Raw genomic sequence first — 23,034 nt, 5'->3', positions numbered from 1 at the left:
CAGATGGCCCCTACGCGCGGGCTGCCCCAGCGCCTTTTGGCCCCCACCGCGCCGTCACGGAAGGCCCCCATTCTTCCCACCCGCGCTTCTGCTCGGTCGGCCGCCGGCTCAGCCCCAGACCCCAAAAACCTCCACCCGCCGGGCCTTGCCCCCCCGCCAGCGCCGCCCCCGTCAGGCAATCCTGCGGCCCTACCGCCCTATAACACGAAACTCGGTGGCTGCTACGCCCAACCGGGCCGGGGCCAAGTCCAAGCCGTGTCGTCACAGCGCATACTACGTAGTACGTTCCCTACCTAGATCCTAGATGCCTTACTGCGTGGTAACGGTAGGTAGCTGCCCTAGGAGTCTAAGACCCTGCGTCTCAACGTCCCCCCTACCTCTCTTAGGTGCCGTAGTCGCGCCGGCCGTGTGCTTGTTCTGTCCCCGCTTCCGCCAAAACCTTCCAGCAACGGCCGTCCACCGACTCACTCCTTCACAGGTTCACTCCTCCAGCCCAGATGCCAAGATCCCAGACCCAAGGGCCATAAGCACCTTGTCTCGTGTCGGCGCGCCATCTCCGGCCATCTCAGGCCATCTCCAGCACCGGCACCGAGCACATGCTTCAGCTCAGCGCCGCCGGGCACAAAAGACAAAAGCACCATCAGTCAGCCAGCACCCATCGCCAGGCACCATCTTGCCGCACGTATCCGGGGCTTACGATAGGCACAGATGGCGAAAACTCGGTGAAATGAGGCAGGACGCAATGCCTCATGACAAGGTCCTTTCGTCGTTCCCTCCATCTCTTCATCCCTCCATCCCTCCATCCCTCCATCCCTCCATCTCGCTCCTTGTTCTCCCGCGCCGAAGCCACCGCCCTCGCCACGATTCTCTTTCGTCGTCCCGGCCGTTGTCGGGTTGGCCCCGACACAAGCCGGCCGCCGTGTCTCCACCGGGCGTCCGGTACTCGTCTCCGGGGCTCGCTTTCATCCCACTCGACTGCCGATGGCTGACGCATGGGAGCTACGCTTCCTCTTACCGCCGTAGCAGGCATCGCTTCTCTGGCGTGCCAAGGATCGCTCTAATGGTTTTCAGGGTCCACGGGGCCTTTGAGTCCCGGTGGGACGCACAGCACAGCAGTGTACATAGCAAAGCAATGCCCACATTCGTCCATAACATCACCCCCCTGACCCTGACAGCGGCTCAGCGCCCGCCTGCCTGCGCCAACCTGCGCCAACCGAGAGCAACGACATTTGAACCATCATAGTACATGCACCCGTCGCCGGGGACATCTGGTCCCCGCCATGAATCACGTAGGCTTTGTTACTCGGTCCCATTGATTCTCTGTAGATCTTTCGTCTCTAATACTAGTCGTGTATAAGCTCAAAATCTTGTCCATCTCGGCGTCCCGGCGTCATATCATCCTAGCCTCTTAGCTTCTTGTCTTTTACATCCTCCACCACGGTCCAATAGTCCACAATCCACAGCTCATAGTCCACCCCATCTCTATCTCAAACCCACTAAGGCAGCAGCCTCTTGGGCGTACGAGGGTAATAGCTCGTTAGGTGAACGCTTGGCAGGTTCAGGTACCAAGCCACCACACGGTCGAGGCCAATACCACCACCACCGTGAGGTGGAACTCCAGCGCTGCGGAAAATGTCGACATACTCCTTGATGCCCTGGCTGGCTGGGTCAATTCCCTTGGTGCGGATCCGTGCCTCCAGCACCTCTGGCACGTGGATACGTTGACCGCCGGAAAGAATCTCTTGGCCTCGCATAAACATGTCATACGCGTTGGTAACCTTGGGGTTCTCAGGGTCCTCAAGAGCATAGAACGGCCGAGCGCCTTCCGGGAACTTGTCCAGCACGTAAAAGTCCGTCTTGTACTTTTCTCGGACCAGCGCGCCAAGCGCCTTCTCCTGGGGAGTTGACATGTCCTCATCGTCGGACACGTTACGGAACTCCTCGGGACCCTCAGCTCGGAGAAGAGCTTGACCCTCCGCAAAGGTCATGCGAACCTCTTTACCGGCCTCGGGAAGCAGGAAATCCTCTGAAGGATAGACGGTACGAATGAGGGCGATCTGCTCGGCGCAACGCTCCTGAAGGCCGCGGAAAATGAACAAAAGCACACCTTCCAGCATGTGAAGCACCTCATGGTAGTGGTCCTCAATCTCCATTTCCAGATCAAGACCGGTGAACTATGAAGGTTAGCAACTTGCCCTGCGTTGTCTTTCATGTCGAAATCATGGGTTAGACATACCTCAGTCATATGTCTGGGAGTGTTGGAGTTTTCAGCTCGGAACACGGGCCCGATGCAATAGACGCGCTTGCGACCACCAGCAATCTCAATCTGCTTATAGAACTGGGGCGACTGCGCTAGATACGCCTGCTTCTCAAAGTAAGGCATACTAAACACGTTGGAGCCACCCTCAGAGGCAGCTCCGATCAAGCACGGGGGCTCGAACTGGACGAAATCCTTGGCGTCGAGGTACTCGGAGAACAGCTTGCGGGTAGTCATGCGAACATCGGAAATAGCTTGCTGGACGGGGGCACGCTTGTGCATGACGGGGTTGTTGAGGTGGGTGGCCATGCTGGCCGACGGGATGTTGTCGAGCGAGAGGTTCTCGACACCTTCCTTGACTTCCTCGACAGGGTTGCCAGCGTCCTCGTCGTCGAAGTTGGCGACGGGCCTATTGGCAACGACGAGACCCATGCCCAAGACCTCGGGGCCCGGAGCAATGCAGTAGCACTTAGTGATGTGCAATTCGTAGTCAGACACGCGGACGCTCTTGACGGGCTCGAGGGGCTTTTCGATCTTGGCCTCAACCAGGACGTAGCTCTCGAGATTCAAAGCACCGATCCACTTGACCATCTGCTTGGAGACGGGCGTGCCCTCGGCGCTGGTAGCAACGACACCCTGGATAGCCCAGTTGCGCTCCTCACGCAGCTCAACGAAGGCCATCTTGGCGCCCTGCATACGGGCGTTTTGGATCCAGGCACGGACCTTGATCGTCTTGCCGAGGAGGTCATCGCCAATGTTCTTGAGCTGGATTCGCTCAGCCTCGACCTTGGTGGAGGGAGTGATGTTGCCGTAATTTTCCTTGGCCAGGTCTTCGGTGTTGCCAGCAGCGGCCTTTGCGGCAGCCTGCTTGGCCTGGTGCTCGGCGGCACGTTTGGCCTTCTCGGCCTCCTTCTTGGCCTTGGCCTCGGCCTTCTTGAGGGCCTTCTTGGAGGGACCGGCCTCGCCACCCTCGCCACCCTCGCCGGCCTCAGCGCCAGCAGTGGGGGCCGTCTCGGCCGGAGGAGGGTTGACCGGAGCCGCAGCGTCGGTGGGAGCGTCGGCCATGGTGAAAGTCGAGAATTGGGGACGTGTAGCGGGGTGTTTTGTCGTGGTCTCGAAGCCTGAGCAACGGTCGGCGGCGACGCGGGCGTTTATAAGTCGAGTCGAGATGAGTGGAATTAACGAAGAGCCAGAGAAGAACGAAACCGGAGGCTCATCAGGAGACGCGGCGTAGATGACTCTTGTCGGCGGGAGTGAGGTGACGCATAAATTTGTGTGAAGAGGTGGTTGCCCAAAAGATGGACCAGCCATATGGCGGGGTTGTGGCCGCACCTGCCCCACCAAAGCAGGCGATTTGCCCACGCTGACAGCGTCATGATGGGGTTACTGAGGTGGAAGGTACCTCGTTCAACGTGTCAAATCCCCGCAACGGCCAGGTACCCACGACCCAAGACACCCAGCCTCCATCACCTCACAGTCCCTGGGGAAGAACGCCTTGGTCTCTACGGAATTTGTCCCCGAGTCACCGCATCGGCCCGGACATCCAAGTCCAGAAAGTGATCGCATATCAAGTAAATCGTACACCATTAAGGTAGGAAGCTTCTCTCCGACGCGCTGCTCTAACATGTAACTCACTGATGAGGTACCTAACCTGAAAAAGTGCCCGTCCTTGTCCTGGACCAAAGTGCCCTCGGATAATGCAAAGTCCCCTAGCTCGCTCTCTCCTCGCCTCGCTTGCCGTGTCCCCTGAACGCCCGTACATCAAAACACGCCGATGATATGATATGCAACCTATACAGCGCACGAATTAGGTCCTTCCGATCTCGCTTCCCTGCACCTTGACTCATTACGCGGGCGCTGTTCATTCCCGATTTCCCCGTCTCGACGGTGTGCATATTAATCGGACACCGTTCTCCATCTATCCAGGTCAGAAGCCAAAAGTACTGCTCCAAGAGCCCTAACCAAGGTGCAATGGCTCCGACTTCTCGCAAGTAAAAAGGTTGATATGGTGGTCGCCCCGTGCAGCGCAACCTAAGATGGGTCGGTGTGGATGGAACGCTGTCGCCGAGATTGGCGAGCTTCTGCTCTGTTGAAGGAAGCTCGAGTACGGCTCGACGGAAGAAAGCTGATTTCCATCCAAATTGAAGACCTTGACCGTGTGGGCTGATGTTCCCCTGTACCGATTCGGTTAGTAATGATCCTCGCTTCTTCAGTTCCGAAACCCGGATGTACTTACACTGCGAATACCGGGAGGTGTTCATGCGTGCTGGCCGTGCGGAGCGTGTCCCGAGTTGTCTGGAACGAGTGCAAGGGTTTGTCCATTCGGATATCCCACACCTTGACCTTGCCATTACGGCTGGCGCTCAGTAGCTCTCGCTGACCACCACGCTGCATGTGCACACTCTTGATCCATTGCCTGTCTGACTCATCCTTCCACTTGCGCACCATCGACTCCTGCGGTCTGTTGCGAGTATCGAATACTCGCACGGCTCCGTCGCCGAAGCCGGCAACAAACATGTTACCCGTCATCTGATCCGACGTCAACGACGTGACACAGGACCCTGACCGTGCCGGAATGTCCATGATACAAGTCTCGTACGCTGCGTACCACACCCGAATCACTCGGACGTCTCCAGCAACAAGGACTCGGCCAGCCACTTGCTGCCAATCAAACACCATGCCCGAATTGACATTGCTTGGGATCATGTGTGTCAGGGCACGCCAGGACGAGGCGAGCTCTAACTCAGCATCGGAATCGTAGTTGCGATATACGCGGATCACTCCGTCTGAGGACCCAGTAAGGAGGAATGCTTGGTCGTCTTCGTTGATGAACTTCATGTCACTGATCCTTGATCCCTCGGGGTTTCCGTTGCTGAATCGGCTCAAGCGGCCCTGCTTTTTCCAATCCCATACGTACACCGTGTTTCCGTCGTCAGCCACGGCTAGATGATCTTCAAACTGATGAAATGTCATCTTGGCAGGCTGAGCGCCGTTGTTGACAATGCCTAGCTGGTTAGTCCACTTATGACTACCGGCTTGCTGCTTCATTGGCTGTGTTTCTCGTAGGATGTTCTCGTTCCGGGCTCTTCGCCAGAGACGCTCGTTGTACTCGGTGCTACCGGGCTCATCGGCCTCGCTCGGCTTCATTTGCGGCTCGCGAAAGTACTCAATGGACCATTCGAGGAACCTGCTCTTCAGAGGCAGGGTGGGGGATTTTGTCAGGTCACGTTGCTTGTAGGCTCCTGACATAGGCTCATGCGCAACGTGGTATTGCGAGAATGGCGTCGACTGGTCGTTCTGCTCAGGGGGAGCAGTCAGTTGGCCCGGTGTCAACTTCATAGAAGGTGACCTGGGAAGTGCCGGGGACGTTGGTGTCGTTGGCCTCGACTTGTCCTCAGCTCCAATGAAGGATTGGAACAAAAGGCTGGCAGTCCTGCGCAGCAACCCAGGGGATGGCAATGGCTGTGTATTGGGTGTGCCCATGAGGCTGTTGCGCTGACTAGCGCTAGGAGCATTCCTATTTGCCATCCGGCTCGCCCGCCTCTGAATCTCGCTCATCACCAATTGCGCTGGAGCTCCGGCGCTTGAGCTGAGGAGCGCGTTGTGCACATAATCAACAACGACAGTGGCCTCACGTTGCACCTCGGGGTGGGGATCCACGCTGAGGACAAGCGCCAGCTTCCACAATGCCATGTAAACAGTATTGTGGGACAGACCATGGGCAGTAGGCTTGATGCTGCCGTCCTTATTTCGGCTGTCCGGTCTCGCGTAGTGCAGTCCCATCTTGTGCTCTTGGCCGTCATCCCTAGGCGGGAAGAGGAGGTATTCCTTCTCCTCCACAAGTTGCTCGTAGGCTGCAACCATAAACTTGTTCTCGAAACGAACAGCAAAGTGCGACAAGAAGACGACGAACTCCTTTCGGACCATAGGGCTTCCATCGTTGCCCATGTCGAGGATTGCCCATGCAATTGACTCTTCGATGCGAGCAACCTCGTCTGTGAGATCAGGAATGCCGAGGAAAGTTGTCATGGCGTGAACCATGGCAGCTCGCACCTCGCAGCACGGGTCCTTGTTCAAGTAGGCAAGTTTCACGTATGCGTTCTCCCGGATCCCGCGCCACTTTGCCTCGGGCAGATCCTGCCACAGCTGGCTGATGCAGAGACATGCCCACTGTCGAAGAAGCGGGTTCTCTTCGTTCTGAAGGTGGGTCAGGCAGTATGACATGATGTCTGTCTGGTTACAAACCATCTGGCCATTCTTGTAGTCCTTGCATAGCATGGCGAGAATGAAGGCACACATGGCCTTGTGCTCATCGCTGTCGACGACGGGCAGTCCCTCAGAGGGCTTGAGGATTTGGGCAAAGTAGCTGTAGCCACTGTCCTTGATAAGATCCTGTTGGCAAGAAATGTCCACGGCGATGAGCCGGGCCCAGATGAAAACCATGACAGGTTTCAACTCTGCCGCTGCGGATTGGAGCAATTTCAAAACGTAGGGGAAGATACCGATGCTGAGAGCAAGTTGAACTGACCACGGGCCGAGATCCAGGAACCTGCCCAGAAGGATAAGCGCGCGTACTCGATGCTGTTGGCTGAGGAGTACTTGGAGCACGACGGGTAGCTGATCTGGGGATTTCTGGGCCATAGCGTCACCTCTGGTGAGATAGACATCGAAAGCCGTGAGCTGCTCAGTGAAGAAGGTCGAGTTCTGGTACTCGTAGTCGAGTCCTTCGTTCTCTTTCTTCTCCAGCATGGGCAACTGGGCCAAAGCCATATCGACAGCCAGATCCCAAGTCTCCCACAAAGGATGCTGGTGAGTATCGGGGAGCGCAGGGTACGACTGAGGATGGCAGCCATAGACAGTCATAACGCGCTGAGCAAGGAGAAAGTTTCGGAACAAGGCCGCCACCATGAGGTCTTGACGGAAGAACTTCCGGAAGAGATCCCGGGGCAGCGTCGTCCATGCGATACTGTCTGTGATGGCTGTAAAGATCCAATTTAGCTCACCCAGCGGCGTGCGTCTTTCCTGAAGGCGACCAGGTAGCTTTTTTGCCCGCTCCGGGCTGACGTTCGTCTTTAACGGATTTTGAAGGACGAAGAACCAAAGTGCCATCTCGATTGGGGTCGTGAGGCAAGCAGTAAAAAGGTCGGCGGGTAGGAGGGGATTAGTTGGGAGATTTTCCTTGACTGCACAAGCAGCTAAGTGGATGTACGGCCTGAAGTTCGTCTTCACGTAGTTGGGGTCGCGCTCCGCCGCTTCCTCCTCTTCCTCCTCGTGCTTCTCGACGAACCGATGATAGTTGTTGAGAATGTTACCCGCCTCCGAGCAGTCCCACACAAAGATCGTGGGAGCTTGTAGCCAATGTTGCAAGTCATACAGTGATACGGGGATATACTGCGTGTAGTTTTTGTTGAAAACCCAAATCTCTCCAGATGCGGTGGGCTTGGGGACTCCGTGACCGTTATAATGCAGCAGAACACGCTCGTCTTTGGCGTTTCGACGCAATGAAATACAGAACTTCTTGGTTTCCTCCACCGATGGGTCCAGGTATTGTTTATAGCGTGCTCTAATCGCCAGCGTTTCGTACTGGGCTTGGAGTGCTTTCCCAATGTTCTCAAGGGCTTTCTGAATGGGTGGTACGGTCGGGTCAGTCCATGCTTCAAGCTTGGCACCTGGGTTCGTCTTGAGTTGATCCGGCGGCTCGACGCCAATGTTTAAGCAGACCGCGAGGGCAGCAGACACAGTCTTGAGTCTGTCTCGCTGGCGCCAGTCTTGAAGCTCGTATTGAAGTGGTTTCGGTTTGCCAGTCGTCTCGTGTCGTTTATCTGTAAAATACATGTACCAATTCTGACAGAGAAGTTAGCTGTAATGATAATTTGAAGATTATTGAATCTAATGGCAAAGACCGAAGTGCGTCCGAAGAGTCGGGCTGAGGAGACACACGACTTAAGCGGGAGCGGAACATGACGTGAGGGCTGGTGACTACTGGACTTGCGAGAAACTCTAGGACCGAGGTGAAGAGGTTTGAGCGCGAAGTGTGCCAGAAAACCACATTCCCATCGTCATCGAGCCGCTGGAGACAGAGATGCATGTACCACATGAAGACGACACCGGCTGCTATGGACGGAGATAGAATAGAACTTGTAACTCACGTTTGCAAGCTGGGAAATGATATCCTCGGACTGATAGTGGTCCTCGAAGCCATGTCGAGCCCCCCATTCGGGAATGTCATCCTCTATCGGCTCCGGGTCCTCCAGAGCTCGATGCGCGTATTCACTCTTGGATCGGAGAAGCAGTGGCTTCATGGGTCGTTGTACTCGTTGCGGTTCCACATCATCTCTGGCATCTAGAATTAGGGCACCGTTCCGTCGTCCTGGCGCACTCGAAGGTCGTGGGTCATCATCACCGTTGACGCTCGCGTCGTGAGATGAACGCCCGTTGGTCATTGGTCGCGCTCTGGAGGCATCTCCATTAACCTCGACTGCGGGCGCGGAAGAGCCGTTGAGCTCCGATCTCAGCGCCATCGTGGTTCCGGTCGCAAGAAGGTCGTTCGCGGTCGTGTGGTGGTGGCGGTCGTGTGTCGGCGGCGGCCTGGAGCTGGCGGAGGAGTTGCGGTTGGGGAGCAGCGGAGGGGGTGACGTTTGTTGTGTCGACACGGCGGTCATGGTCTATGCGGGAGTTTAAGCCAGCATGGTGACAGGCGCACGTGTGCGAGGAGGCAACAAGAGAAGCGCCGAATTGCCTGGTGCGAGGAGCAACAGAAATAGGCGGTTTGGTTGATGAGTTTTGGTGCGAGGAGGAGTTGATGAAGAAGGCCGAGAGTTTGGCGCAGCGGGCGGATGACCAGGACCGACGCAGAAATTAGGAATAGGTACCTAGCTAGGGCCACTACTGGCAAGCACCTCAGTTAGGTGCTGGGGCGCTGGGTGCTTGTTGGGTGCTGGCCAGTGCTGTTTGCGCCATAGAGCCGTCTAAAATGCAAGGCTTGAACCGCGTTGGTTCCTAATTCTGCAGCCTTTCGGGTGGGATTCCTAATTCTGTACAGCTGACTTTTCACAGCCTCTGGCTCGGCGATTGGATCATCCCAGGGATTCATTCCCTGACCGACTCTTCATCGTTGGTGCTGGCACTTGGCCGCCACGTCCTATCAGCCTGCCTCTGTTTGCCTCGCGCTCCAGTGCCTTGCTGCTAGCCTGCAGCCGCAGCCACACGGCCGCCACATGCCTCAGCGCCAAGGAGAATCTTAAGCACTAAGCCAGATCTGGAACGAATGAGCCTGGCGCGTGACCATGCACGTGGTTTTGCTTTGTGCAGATGCATGCACCGTCTATCAATGAGGCTGGCCCAAGCTTCTGCATCGAGATTGGACAACTGCGAGGAACAGCATAAGATGAATATTTGTCATCAATGTAATGTGCTGTGCGAAGTACAAGCGACGGGAGCAGTTGCTCATGCTAGCGACCCGGAAACCGGACGGGCCGCATCGAAATCATTGGCCCAGTATGCATTTCCCCTTGGTCTAACTCCCGAGCCCCAAGACTCGGATCGGGATGCACTCGTAGATCAGCGACATCAGCAGGCTGCGGTATGCACACGAAGCATGCTGGCCGTCCCTGACGAAACATCTCATCACTTGGTTGTCGTCCGGATGACAGATGCCATGCCTTGCTTGCGGGCTGGTGCCAGGCTAAAGCCTGGGCGTCCAAGGCCATCATCCCGATTGGGGAGCATAACAGAGACTCATCCGGTGGCATTTCCACCCAATGACGAGGACATCCTGGGATATATCTTGAGTTATGTGAAAGGGGACCCCGGCCAGGGCACACAAACACAGAAACCGGGGCGGACAGCCGGCGGATTGCTGTATGTCCGTTTACTGACGGCAGCAACCGCACCCGAGGCAACCACTGAGAGGAGCGTTAAACGTCAGAAGATGCTGCTGACACGGATAGTGCTACCAAAGCGCGGTCCATCGCACTCTACTATGGCTGGTATAGCGGGAATCCTGTGGTTGTATCGGCTCGGGGCGCTCCTACTATTGAGATCATTGGTCGTGATGGATTTGTTGGACTGTCACGCCTAGCTCTCGGGACTGACAGGCGCCGTCGAAGGGTTCCTTGAGCCTGTAGGCTGTTGGTAGCACAGTATGAACGAGATTCGAAGCCTGGGCACACCCATCCCCTTTTCTCAGCAGAAAGAAGGTGCAAGCTGGAGTGTGGAGCGCAAAGAAGCATGCATGGTCTGTGCCCCCAACCCGCTCCAATTGGGGCGTCATTAGTGGGAAACATGAAACGAGTAAGGCCAAGGACACGAGTGCTGGGAAGAATGATTTTAATGTCCGGAAGGGCCATGGTCAACGACAGCCTGGTCTGAACCATCTGAACCGAGTACAGCATGGATCGTTGATTACGATGGCCATCCTGGATTCATGGGCCCTGGTCCCTGGGTGGCCGGTGAGTCCTGAGCTTTGAGAAATTGAGCGTGGCTCGCTGGCTCGTTGGCTCGCTGGCTCGTTGGCTCGCTGGCTGTGGTTTGCTTGCCGCTGGCTGCTGGGGGCCGGTACAAATGACGTGCAGACTGTCACAGCTCCGGCAAGGTGTTGGGAGCCATCCCTTTTGTGGCGCCACGGACCGCGAACACCAAGCCGCCGTGGCAAGTCGAGGCCAGCCGACAGGATTCCTCAACCAACACTGTGTGATATTCCTGGTTCCACTGCATCGCTTATTGACATGGTAACAAGATATCAGATTTCCTGCACCAGAGGATTGTTGAGGCGAGAGCGGGACGCCATATGAAATACGGACTACGCCGGCCTAAAATACGGCAAAGCAATACTCTAATCCCGGCTGGGGCACGATGTATCACCGGTACTCGATCCAACAACTCTGGGGACTCTTGGGTGCGAAGGTCTCCGGATGAAACGAAAACCGGTGGCCACGGTGAGCGGCAATAGTCCGAGGGTGGTGAAAAGTGGGTGGCATCTGGGGATTCTCGGCCGACTTGGAGGTTTTGCCTCCGTGAGACACATGCAAGGAAGGTCTGGAGAAGAACAAAGTCGGGGCCGCCGCCCTACATTACCTAGACAGAAACACGAAACCGCGCAACGAAGTACGAGCTCCATCGCCCGGCGTCTCGCTTTGTTTCCAGCCATGCCGGTAAGGCTACTACGTATGCACGAAGTGCGCCAGATGCAGTGAGGCTAGGGACAGTACTTGGGAGCATCGTGCCGTTCGGGAGAGGCAGTTGGGTACTTGTCCCATCAACGTCCAGCCCCTGGATTTCAAAAGGGGGATGGCGCTGTGCGGCCCCCTGCAGAGTACTCCAGCTCGACCTTGGGGACGGCCAGCCGAGCCACTGGCCCACGTGTACCTGGCCCGTACACCAGGGCCCCCCCACAAAGCCCACCGTCCACTGCAGAGCGGCACTGTACCGCTGGTCCTGTGCTGCTGCAACCCCTAAAAAAGATGTCTTGGCTAGGTTAGAATGGCCAGGTCAGGCCCGCGATTGGCCATGGGATGGCTCGACGGCGGGCCAGCAGCGAAGCAGTGCTGCAGTCGGGTGCCACTGTCCAGGAACAGGCCAGTGGAGGCGGAGGTTACAGGAGGCGGCCGTGACGGGGGCCAGCGGACAGACCAGGGCAGTAATTAGGTCAAGCAGGAACAGCAACGGCCAAGGACTTTCTCAACTTCCCGCCAGCATCACCATCACCGTCGCCATTCTCTCCCGTTTCCCATCATCACCACGCCCGACCACCGGCGCTTCCATCCTCCTGCGCCCCCGCCCGAGACTTTGCCCATCTGGCTCCCGACGCCCGCCTCGCCCAGCGACCGCTTGCTAGCCGCCAGCACGAATCAGGACCTGCGCTCCTCGAAGGCGTGCCGAAGCGCATCCGTCCACCCTCGTTTCCAACCCCCTCCCATCCTCCCCAAAAAATCGGGAGGTTGACCTCAAATTCCCCCGACGAGTCCGGCCCTCTGCGCCTCCGTCCGATGCTCGCCCAGCCATCTCGGTACTCAAGTCTGGCTTCCCTCGTACCTGCGTCTGCGGCTGGCATAGTCCCCACGATCGGGCTATCCCCAACGCTTGCCCTGGCCACACTCTCTCCCCCGTGACATTCTCAAACGCGCGACGACTCCTGAAGCCACGACCCATCGCCTATTGCTTCGCATCCACGCGACCTAGAGTGCTGTTTTCTTCAATCCCCCGCCGCCGAGCGGCTGCTTCTTCACCACCATGGCCTTCCTATTCAAGTCGAAAAAGCACCCTGAGCGGAACCTGGCCAGCCGCGACGCCAACTCCAACTCTGGCTCACAGGGCTCGATCCAGAGCGCCACCGCCCGCGTCGCCGAGAAGAACGCATTGCAACACCGCGCTACCCCGACTGGCAGCCTGAATTCGATCGATAACGATGGGAGCACCGGAAGCCCCGACCAAGGCCACACTCGCCGTGCCGGAAGCGCAGATCAGACAGCGCAACAGCCACAAAGTGATTTGCCGGTATGTCGCCCCTGCGATGTTGTAGCCAGAGTCTAGTGCTCTTAAAGCTATCATACCCGCTAACACGTCCTCGACAGTTTCGAAATGGCCCTCAGACGAACGGCTCCAACGCCTCGCTTTATCCTTGGTCTCAGCGACGGTTAACATATACTTCCAACCACCCCAGCCCTTTCCCCCGCTATGGCGCGGCTGTGAACTCCCTCTCCTCAAAAGAGGGCGATATATACTTGATGGGAGGATTAATCAATAGTTCGACCGTCAAGGGTGATTTGTGGATGATCGAGGCTGGCGGCAACATGGCTTGTTACCCTCTCGCTACGACCGCAGAGGGCCCTGGGCCGAGAGTCGGCCATTCTAGTTTGCTGGTCGGCAACGCGTTCATCGTCTACGGTGGTGACACTAAAATTGATGAGGCGGATGTCCTCGATGAGACGCTGTATTTGCTCAACACCTGTATGTCCCATGCGCTACTCCGAACTCACCGGATGCTAATCCAAGATAGCCACAAGACAATGGTCCCGAGCTCTGCCAGCCGGTCCTCGACCGTCCGGTCGCTATGGACACTCGTTAAATATCCTGGGCTCCAAGATTTTCATCTTTGGTGGTCAGGTCGAGGGCTTTTTCATGAACGACCTCTCCGCATTCGACCTCAACCAGCTACAAATGCCCAACAATCGCTGGGAGATTCTTGTCGCAGGCGATACTTCACCGAAGATCCCTGCGGCGCGTACTAACCATTCCATGATTACGTACAACGACAAGATGTACCTGTAAGTTTCATCCGCGGCTCGTGCACGCCCTCCGTCTCCGATGTCTCGCTGACAAAATGATGAGATTTGGTGGAACCAATGGCTTCCAGTGGTTCAACGATGTCTGGTGCTACGACCCGGCCTTGAACACGTGGACGCAACTAGACTGTATCGGTTACATACCCGCGCCTCGCGAAGGCCACGCCGCTGCTCTCGTAGACGACGTGATGTACGTTTTCGGAGGCCGAACAGAGGAGGGAACAGACCTAGGCGATCTCGCAGCATTCAGAATTTCCTCCCGACGATGGTATACCTTCCAGAACATGGGACCTTCTCCTTCGTCCCGGTCTGGGCACAGTATGACAACAGTGGGCAAGTCAATTGTTGTTATTGGTGGAGAACCAAGTACCGCATCTGCTTCTGTGAACGACTTGGGGATACTCTATGTTCTGGACACCTCCAAAATCCGCTACCCCAATGATGCACAACAAGGTGGCGCCCAAAGGGTAACCCAGGGGCAACGACGGCCAAGCGCAGGTGAAGCAGGAGGGCCCGTTGCCCGTCAACCTATGCGTGATGGCTCGAACGGGCCATCCGATGGAAGGAAGATGATCACCGGGGGTGCGTCAGCTCCTCCGAATGGACATAGGTCGCCTCCTCACGGTGTGGAGCACCCTGGCCCCTTGAGTAACGGCCCTCCCGGGAGTTCCAAGCTTCCAAGAGTTGCCACCACTTCTCCGCCCTCCGGGCCTCCTCCTCAGGGCCCTATGCCAGCCAGACCGACTGTCGACACATCTGCCATCGGAAGAGTCCGCGCGCAGTCGAATGACCCGGCCAGCATGTCAGCCTCCCCAAAGAACCAATCACCTGTTGCACGCGAAGTTGTTGCTCAACCCGAGGCCCCGGCCACGAACGGCAGAAGGACACCTACCCAACCGGTTTCAAGAACAGGATCCAAGCAAGACCAGCCAAACGGAGAGGTTGCCAAGAACAAGCCAGTTCGCCCAGTTCGGGCTCCAGGTTCTGTCGACAGCCCAGTGGAACCTACTCTCAAGCCTCCTGCTCCGCGTCCTGCCTCTCCGCCTCAGCCTACCCGACAACCTAGCAATCCCCTTTCCCGACGATCTTCAGCCCGAAACTCGCAAACAGTCGTTCTCCTTAAAGAGCTTGACTCCGCGCGCAACCGGAATGCTTGGTATGCCTCGGAGCTGGAACTTGCCCGGAAGTCTGGTTATGTTCCCAATGCTTCCTTCAGCCCTGTGCTTGATAACAAGGCTACTGAGACCTTTGATGATGAGGACCGACCACTTATCGAAGCATTGTTAGCGATGCGAACGGAGCTCGCTAACGTTCAGAGTGCCGTGGACAAGCAGGCAGTGCTCGCTGCTAGGCAGATTGCTGAGGCAGAGAAACAACGTGATGCAGCGATCCAAGAAGCCGTGTATGCAAAGGCTAAGCTGGCAGCCCACATGGGTGGGAGCGTCGCAAGCACGCCCCAGCTCGATAGTGAGCGCGATGAGTCCGACGCTAGGTCAGGTGAATTCAGTAGAAAGCTCGCTGCTGCCCTACACCTCCAGAAGGATCTCCAAATGCGGCTAGAAGCGACCAAGGCTGAGCTTGATGCTGAGAAGCGAGCACGTCATCTAGCGGATGATACGACAAATGCAGCTCAACGGCGGATGACAGACCTCGAAAGTTACAAGCAACAAACCTCGACGGACGTTGAACGCCTTAAGGCAGAACTACATATGGTCCAACAAGAAGCCCGCGAGCAGTCAATTTCATCTGCCGAGGCTGTTGCGGCTTTGGAGCTGCTGCGCATCGAAAAGAACGACTTGGATGGCAAGTATCATGAGGCTGTGGGGAGCTCGAAAGATCACCATGACACCTTTGAGTCCCTCCGTGCCGCCATGTTGTCATCAGAGGAGGCCAAGGCCCTTCTTGAGTCAAGACTCTCCGAAGAGCGTAACGTGAAAGAGAAGCTAGAGAGCCAGTTCAACAAACTCAAGTTTGAGCACGAGACTCGGACTGCCGAGCTCGTTGCTGCCACCCAACGGCTGCGAGATGCCGAAGAGCTTTCCGAGAAGCACGCAGCTGAAGCACGCACCCATCGTCAAGCCATCCTATCAGGCCTTGACAAACTTTCCGCACGGGATGTTTCTGACACAAGCAAGGCGGATTCTGGCCGCATCGCGGCTCTTCAGTCTCAGATCGCGACATCGAATACTTTGGTGAAGAAGTACCAGCAAGAGGCAGATGCTGCAGCTGATAAGCTTCGTGGTGCTGAGGAACGTATCGCTGGTCTTGAGCAGTACCAAGAACAGTCCAGCCGGGAAGGTGTCGGTATCCGAAGACAACTGCAGTCCACGTTGAGAGAGACCCAGAGCTTACAAGCCGCCAACTCGGACCTGAAGAACCAACTTGCCGCTCAGCAACTCGAGACCAATGCTATGACAGTGCAGCACAACGCGCTCAAAAACATTCTCAGCGAGAGAGGCATCAGCCCGACAGGCGCCATTCGTGCGCGCGGCCTCACGAGTCCTGGGACAAAATCGCCAGACCTGACCCGTGCTCGGGATCTTGAGGCGCAGCTTGCCAGTGCCAATGCCGCCCACGAAGAGACGAAACAAGTCTTTGCGATTCAAGTTCAGGAGTCCGAATCCGCGTATCGTGAGAAGCTCTCACAGCTCGAGAGCGATTATCAATCGGCCGTGCACTACGTCAAGGGAACTGAAAAGATGCTCAAGCAGCTGAAAGACCAGCTCTCTCGCTACAAGGCGGACAATGGGCGCCTAAAGTCGGAGGTTGAAGATCTGGAAGATCGTCTCCAAGCCGATGGTGAGAAATCTGCTGCCTCGGCAGACTGGGAGGCTGAGCGAACCGCCCTCCAGACGAAGATCAGCGCCTTGGAGGCTGACCTCCAGAAGTCAGCAGCTGATATGGAGAGGAACCTGCAAGGTCTGAAAGCAGAGCTTCAAGAGAACCAGAAGCAGCGTGACGATGCTCTGAAGAGCAATGCAAATGCTACGCAGGCACTCAATTCTCACCGCAAGGATCTTGAGCAATTGCAGTCAGAGAACTCGCTTCTCGAGCAGCGAGCTACCGATGCTGAGCAGAAGGTAGCTCTCCTTCTTGACCAGGTCGAGCACTCTGTTGATAATTACCGCCGTCGCAGCCGACAAGTCCCAAGTGTGAACTCTGAGACAGGCACCGGCGCCGTCGTCAACGGGCTTGGCTTGGGTCATGTTCGCGCTGAGAGCTCCGAAGGTGAGAGTGTCTATGGTGGTGCCGGCACCAATGGCCTGGAAGCTAGAAACAGTGCCGCCTTGGACAACCTCGCCGATGAGCTGGAGACTCTCAGGAGTCAGTGGGAGGCCACCAACAAGAACTATCGTCTAAGCACCAACTTCGATTTTGAGACCGCCACGAGCGTCAAGAAGGACGATGATCCCTCCGCCGGCATGGGCCTGAGCGAGAGCCTGGCTGACTGGCGCAAGAGACTCGACACGGAAGAACACCAGAGTGACGGAGAGAAGACTCGACGCGCTTAATCCAGCGCCGTTGCTACATATCGACACGCATTCACGACGCAATATACCCGCCGCCTCATCGAGTTTGCCCAGACGATGGGCCATTTCAACGTCTGTACACCCTGACCTTCGCAAAGGCGAATGGAGTTTCGGTCGTTCCAAGGTCACGCCCTGTTATTTTTGTGCACAGCCTTTTATACCTCTCTGTTTTCAAATCATCGACCCCTTTTCGCCATTTTCGTTCATATTGGCCAGCTCAACTTAAAAACCACAACCCCTTTTCCCACTCCCACTTGCTTGGCACGAGGAGGATGGTGATCCACATGTTTCTTCTGCTTCTTCTGCTTCCTCTTCTACTTCTTTCTTTCTTCGCCCTTGTCTTCAGAACATGTCATGTACTATATGGGGAGATTTTTCCACAAGCCCACCACGAAATAAGAAAAATGGGGAACCGGATGTGGTGCTTGATTTCTTTGATTCCCTTTGATTTCCCACTGGGAGCTGGGCTGGGAGACGAGCTCCAACGAGAGAGTTTTTCGCTTCGACGCGGGAGACGAATGGTTCGCGGGAGGGTCAATGATGAAATGAAGTGTTTCTCTGTTTGACTTGATAATTGATATTTACTATTTGGGCACCTTCCACTGCTTTTCCGTGTTCTGCCTGATGACGGTGATTGTGATAACTTTTATACCCGTGAAAGAAACCTGTTTTATGGCCCTTTGATATCAATGCGAGGACTATACCTCACGGGCGATGGTAATGGGCTCATAAGTCGTGGGCATAGATGATATAGTATGTCCTCCCCCAAATTTAACAGCTCAAACAGACCCGCCTTCGCCATTCACCATGTCAGTCTAAACCAACCCAAAATACGTTCCCAAGGCATGCACACGTAACGAAATATGCATATGCTTGCTGTCCCTTACGCCGCAGCAGTCATCAACCCCTTCTGAATCCTAAGGCACCGCTTGAAGTCGAGCTTGCGGCCCTCGCGGGGCATGTGTTCGCCGCTGGCAATGCAGAGGATGCGCATCTTGGGGTCGTATCGAAGCCCGGTGAGGAGCTTGGGGGTGATGAGGAAGTACTGGCTGGTGTGCTCGCGGCAGGCGATCTCGACCATGCGCTCGTGCACCATGCGTTCGTTGCGGGGGTCCATGCCCTGGTTAATCTCGTCGACGACGCGGAAGGGTGACTGGGCCATGGATTGTAGAGCCATGAGGTAGAAGATGGTGGAGACGGCGCGCTCGCCGCCAGATTGACGGTGGGCGGTGAGTTGCTGGAGTGTCTCATTCTCGCTGGTTACGGCCGTTAGTGATATACTCTTGCGGGATCGTGAGAAAGACGTACCGGAAGCGGACCATGACGTCCAGAGCCCAGGCGTCAAAGTCCTCGGCCTTGTGAACGCGAATCTCGCCGGCGCAGCTGATCTGCTCGAAGTTGTAGGCAAACGCATCGCTGATCTTAGCTACCAGCTCATCCAGCGTGGGCTCCCACTTGGCCATTAGCCCATCGATCTCGCGGGTAAGGGTCTCGAGCTTCTCGCTAGAGCCCTCCATCTTGCGGGCGAGCCTGGCAATTTCTCCCGCCCGTCGCTCGAACTCGCGGACGACGTTAGGGTTTGCTGCGTGAATAAGTTCCAGCTTGGCCTCTTCGCCACCAATTTCCAGCTGCATCTCCTCTGGGTTCTTTCCTTCACAAAGGCTAGAGAGGAGGTCTCTCTTCTCAGGTTCCTCAGCGAGGATGTCCTGGACGGCCTGCGAGAGAACTCGCCCTGCTTCTCTCGTCCGGGTAGCTTCATCTGTGGCCTGCTGCATAGCCTCCTTCTCAGCCTGGAGGCGTTCCATAATATGGGAGTTGCGATCTTTCAGGCCTTGGATATCAGAGGTCGCCTCGATCTTCCGCATCTCTGCGTCCAAGACGGCATGGTGTGCTGCTCGAATACGATCAACGGAATCCTTGAGGCGGAGGACAAGCTCAGCTCTGCGGAGAACCGCGGCATCCCATTCGTATCGCAGGTCAACCATGTTCTTGCGAGCATCACGCATGGCCTGCTCGTGGTTTGTCTTTGCGCGTTCCTCGGATTCTACAAACGTTAGTAGACTTCACCAATTGCTTGGAGAACATGCTCACCGATCTTCTCGGGCAGGGATTGCCATTTCTGGTACTCCTTCTGCAGAGTATTTTTCTCACGCCTTAAACGCTCCTGTGACATAGTTAGCAATGTCCCACAGCTACAGGATAGCTCAACTTACAATGATCTCGGCGGTGTCTGCCTTCTGATCCTCAATAGTCTTCGACTTGGCCTGGGCTTCTCGAAGTTCTTCCTTCAGAGTGTCTCTTTCGGCTCGGAGCTGGGTTACTTTCTTGTTCATGTCGTCCTTTTCCTGGTTATCAATTGGCTGGGAAGTCCAAAACCTGCCGGTTTGGATGTTCTTGGTAATTGTTGTCATCGCTTGGGGTCCGTACTCCTTACGGCGTCGCACTGAATACGACTGCCTCCCAGCGGCCCATTGGTTAACTTTGCCTCCCTTGACCAGCCGATCGTACTGGATATCGTTGTGGTCTGTGAGAGAAACGCCCGACTGATGGAGTCTCTTTTCCGCGCACAGCATTGCCAGGATAGGATCAGGGCCCTCCAGGAAATCAATGGCGAATCCGTCGAGTCCCAATTCCCTTGCCTCGTTTGCTTCCACGGGTGGCCGGAAGGCGCTCAATGGATGAGCGCAAGTTCGGACGACAACTGACAAACTCATCACACGGTAAAGTTGATCCGTCAACTTCTTGTAGTCACTCTTGGTTTGGGCAGTGAAGCAGGTAAAGTCGTCGACTTGAAGGAGAGCCTGAACCTGGTCGGAGTACCGTTCGTCCTTAATCGAACAACTAATCATTGGCGGACCAAAGACTTGCTTCTCAAATTGGTCCTGATTTTCTTGAACCCATTCCCATCCAGCAGCGATTTCGGGGAAGTTTTTCTTCATGAAATTAAGTTGCTGGCCTTGTTGAGTGTCGAAAGATAGAATGTCTGCTTCCACCTGTTTCATCTCTGTAGTAATTGCTCTGCCCTTGGTCTTGATAGCATCGCATTGGTTGGTTATTTCGCGTTGCTCTGTCTCCAGTTCACGCATCTTGTGCTCTTCTCCTCGCTGTGGGGGATCATGTCAGTCCAAAAGTCAACACGTTGTGTTCAACCAATACTTACAATATTGCGGTTGAATTCTCCAGGATTGAACTCTTCTGGCCGGTTCTTCAAATCGCCTTGTAGAGCGGTGAGTCGAGACCTCGACTGGGCGACCTCTTTCTTCTTCGCTTCGTGATCCTTCCTTTCGGCCTCGAGTTTGTTGTCAAATTCTTTGATATTTCCGGTTGCGACCGAGACATCACGGGCCCGTTTCTTTGCCGTTTCTTCGGCATCCTTCAGTGCTTGCCTTCTTCGAGGTATCACGGCCTCAATTTGTCGAGCATATTCCTGTTTATCGTTCACGGCCACCAGAGACGGGCCGCTTTCCTGCTCAAGACGCCTCAGGGACCTTTCGGCAATCTTTTTTCGTTCTTTAGCGCTAGAATGAAGGTCACGGGCCTCTTGGTACCTAGAAAGAACAAGGGCAGACTTGAGGTTTTTCACTTGCTCCAGGATCTCTTCGCGTTCTCGAATCCTATCCACGTCGGCCTGGAGACCCTGCTGTCGACTCTCGAGGTTCTTGAGTGTATCGGAATCGGTGTGAACAGCCTCAGACAAGCCCTTCTTATCTTTGTGAAGATCTTGCAGCTGCCTTTGCCACTCAAGCATCTCTTCTGGTGCGGCAGCGCGAAGAGTCTCGTGCAGGAGATCCACGGGCGTACAGGCAGCAAACTCTACAACCCTGTCTTGGGGCAAAAACTGGCAGAGATTGTCCACCTGGATCTTGAGCTTCCGCATCAACGACTGGATCGTCTTGTGGTTTGTTTCCTTGCCATTCAGCCACCACTTCTGCGAATTTTGCTCCCGTCGGATCTGAACTTTGACGACAAAGTTTCGTCGGTCCTTAGCACGCTTGTAAAGTTCGATCTCGATAGTCGCGGTGTCCTTTCCGTGCTTGACAAACTCCTTGACTGAGCCAGCCCGCCCAAGGTGCTTTGGACTGTAGCCCAGACCCAGACAGATTGCGCAAACCAACGAGCTCTTTCCAGTACCGTTTGGTCCAACAACCATGTTCAGATGTGGCCCAGGGAAGAACTCGGCCTTCTCGTAGGTGACGAAATTCTGGACGCTGACCCGGACAATAGCGCCGGGTTGGAAGCCGTCGGAGCTACTTCCACTGGCCACGCCATTCGTGTGCGTCGGGGGAGGCCCACGGTCGTCTGTCTCATCTTCGCTTTCGGCCTCGTCTAGCCTCGGCCGCTTCGGAGAGTCGGTTGCGTGCGATGGGTCGCCGTAGCGATTCTCGTCGTCGTCGTCTTGGCTCTCAGAGCGCCTGCGACGGCGCGACGAAGGGGGCGCCATGTCGCCTTGACGGACGGAGGATTGTTTTGCGTGTGCGTCGCTCGAATGTGCGCAGTGGGATGGTAGAGGTAACGTGCGATCCAAAGAGTGGCGATGACAGACCAGGTCAAAGGATTGAGTAGTCAAGATACGAAGACGCGTCCAACCGCGCCCGTTGCGTGCGCCTGGCAAATGTGGCGTCGGATTTAAAGTGGTGGGGTTGAGCGGCAGCACAGACCATAGCAACAGGGGGAGACCTTGTCAATTTGGGGGAGTAGCCTTGGCCAGGCAAGCCTTGGGGCGCTGATTGTGGAAGAATGCTGAAAAGAGAAAGCAGATGCGATTAAAAAGACATTTAGCCATTTTCTTTTATCACAATACTAATGGTTTTGGGCGGGTAGGTGCGCATTGCACCAGAGAACTTCGTGTAGGACTTGGCGCGTTGTCTTTCAGGCTCTCCCAATCAGCCTTATCCATCCCCTTATCAGTCCAGACGGCAAATCTTATCACTGAGTCCGGTAGAGTTGATGATTGAAGCCCCTGTGATCTCGAAAACATACTCTGATCCGCGCTGTTTGTTTTAATTGGCGGGCTGTGGTATTTTGTCTACAAAGACCGTCTTTGTCTCACCTGAGGGAGGTCGGTTAGGTTGGCAAGGCGTGCTGTGTAAGTGATGGGTGCTTAGTAATTGCGTTAGTGCAACAAGTTAACAACACCCCTTCCGAGGGGGCATTCAACTTCATCCCTTGGGATCCGAGACCTCGAAATTCTTCATTGTCCGCGGTTCTGGAGGACCCCAGGAATCTCCCCTTCCAGATTCATCGCGGATGGTGAGCTTTTGCTCGAGGTTTTGCGTGCCAAAAACATCATCTCCCCATTTTCTGCTGCAGACAACGATATCAAGAAGGTAACCCACAGCGTCACAAAGGCGGCTCCCAGCAAGGGCTATCAAAGCCCGGCGGTATCAGAAACAAGGCAATTTGTTCGTTAGCTGCAATCACATAGCTCATTAATTCACAATCCACTTTCCGTCACTTCATTTGTGTTAACACTTGATGCAGACAACTCCTCGGCGCACGAGATGGGGCGGCCAGAAGTGCAAGCAAGCTCAAGGCCAGGCCGGATGCTTAAAATCGGGGATATTATCGTGGCTGCCATTTAGAGGAGGTGAGACCACCTGCAACCTCTTTGGGACTCCGGAGATTGAGCGGATGGTGCCTTCTAGCCTTCTACAGCTCTTCTTATACGTCGCTGAACCTCGAATGGGTGGCTGGACGGCTGGACGGCGGCCAGCTTCCCTAACGGAATTGCGCGAGGCCCATACCTGAAGCTGGAATGCATTTCAGTGGCTAGAAGCAAGGATTTGCTGCCCAGTCGTGTGCCAGCTGTGGAGAATATTGGCGCAGCTGGCGGTTGGCAGCTGTCGACGGATGGCAAACACCGGATGCCGGATGCCAGCCAGATGCCAGTTCCCAACTCGTGCTCCAACGGTGGGTTCCTCCCTTCCCCAGCCGCGAAAAACACGTCTCCCACCGTAAACATTGC

At 55.7% G+C, this 23,034-nt stretch overlaps 6 protein-coding genes across 6 annotated transcripts; 2 read left to right on the top strand and 4 right to left on the bottom strand.

The window, feature by feature from the left end:
* Positions 1 to 97: 97 nt before the first annotated feature.
* On the top strand, positions 98 to 1,363 carry BGZ61DRAFT_457526 (uncharacterized protein; the record flags this gene model as incomplete). The annotated part of the gene is made up of 1 exon (XM_046246660.1): positions 98 to 1,363. A coding segment is annotated over exon 1 (719 nt), but the record flags the coding sequence as incomplete, so codon positions are not given.
* A 133-nt stretch (positions 1,364 to 1,496) lies between these two features.
* On the bottom strand, positions 1,497 to 3,322 carry BGZ61DRAFT_360652 (uncharacterized protein; the record flags this gene model as incomplete). Its single annotated transcript, XM_046241195.1, has 2 exons — positions 1,497 to 2,174; positions 2,237 to 3,322. The coding sequence occupies 2 exons, from the start codon at positions 3,320 to 3,322 to the stop codon at positions 1,497 to 1,499; spliced, it is 1,764 nt and encodes a 587-aa protein (XP_046100366.1).
* Positions 3,323 to 4,021: 699 nt separating this feature from the next.
* Positions 4,022 to 8,249, bottom strand: BGZ61DRAFT_74146 (raptor N-terminal caspase like domain-containing protein). Its single transcript, XM_046257040.1, has 3 exons — positions 4,494 to 8,249; positions 4,108 to 4,431; positions 4,022 to 4,048 (listed from the first exon to the last, which is right to left on the bottom strand). Exons 1-2 carry the CDS (start codon positions 8,090 to 8,092, stop codon positions 4,215 to 4,217), a joined length of 3,816 nt encoding a protein of 1,271 aa, XP_046100365.1. The 5' UTR covers positions 8,093 to 8,249; the 3' UTR covers positions 4,022 to 4,048; positions 4,108 to 4,214.
* A 1-nt stretch (position 8,250) lies between these two features.
* On the bottom strand, positions 8,251 to 9,052 carry BGZ61DRAFT_74145 (uncharacterized protein). The gene has a single exon (XM_046257039.1). It carries the CDS (start codon positions 8,917 to 8,919, stop codon positions 8,317 to 8,319), a length of 603 nt encoding a protein of 200 aa, XP_046100364.1. The 5' UTR covers positions 8,920 to 9,052; the 3' UTR covers positions 8,251 to 8,316.
* Positions 9,053 to 10,757: 1,705 nt separating this feature from the next.
* BGZ61DRAFT_457520 (uncharacterized protein) lies at positions 10,758 to 11,402 on the top strand. Its single transcript, XM_046246659.1, has 2 exons — positions 10,758 to 10,946; positions 11,002 to 11,402. The coding sequence occupies exons 1-2, from the start codon at positions 10,820 to 10,822 to the stop codon at positions 11,205 to 11,207; spliced, it is 333 nt and encodes a 110-aa protein (XP_046100363.1). The 5' UTR covers positions 10,758 to 10,819; the 3' UTR covers positions 11,208 to 11,402.
* Positions 11,403 to 17,793: 6,391 nt separating this feature from the next.
* Positions 17,794 to 21,644, bottom strand: BGZ61DRAFT_74109 (P-loop containing nucleoside triphosphate hydrolase protein). The gene is made up of 5 exons (XM_046257038.1): positions 20,230 to 21,644; positions 19,283 to 20,173; positions 19,161 to 19,233; positions 18,378 to 19,113; positions 17,794 to 18,325 (listed from the first exon to the last, which is right to left on the bottom strand). Exons 1-5 carry the CDS (start codon positions 21,508 to 21,510, stop codon positions 17,953 to 17,955), a joined length of 3,354 nt encoding a protein of 1,117 aa, XP_046100362.1. The 5' UTR covers positions 21,511 to 21,644; the 3' UTR covers positions 17,794 to 17,952.
* Positions 21,645 to 23,034: the final 1,390 nt, after the last annotated feature.

Source organism: Ilyonectria robusta (assembly GCF_021365365.1).
Source record: "Ilyonectria robusta strain PMI_751 chromosome Unknown BGZ61scaffold_19, whole genome shotgun sequence".
Lineage (NCBI taxonomy): Eukaryota > Fungi > Ascomycota > Sordariomycetes > Hypocreales > Nectriaceae > Ilyonectria > Ilyonectria robusta.
The sequence above is the reverse complement of the archived record's forward strand: the minus strand, read 5'-3'. Positions and strand labels throughout refer to the sequence as shown.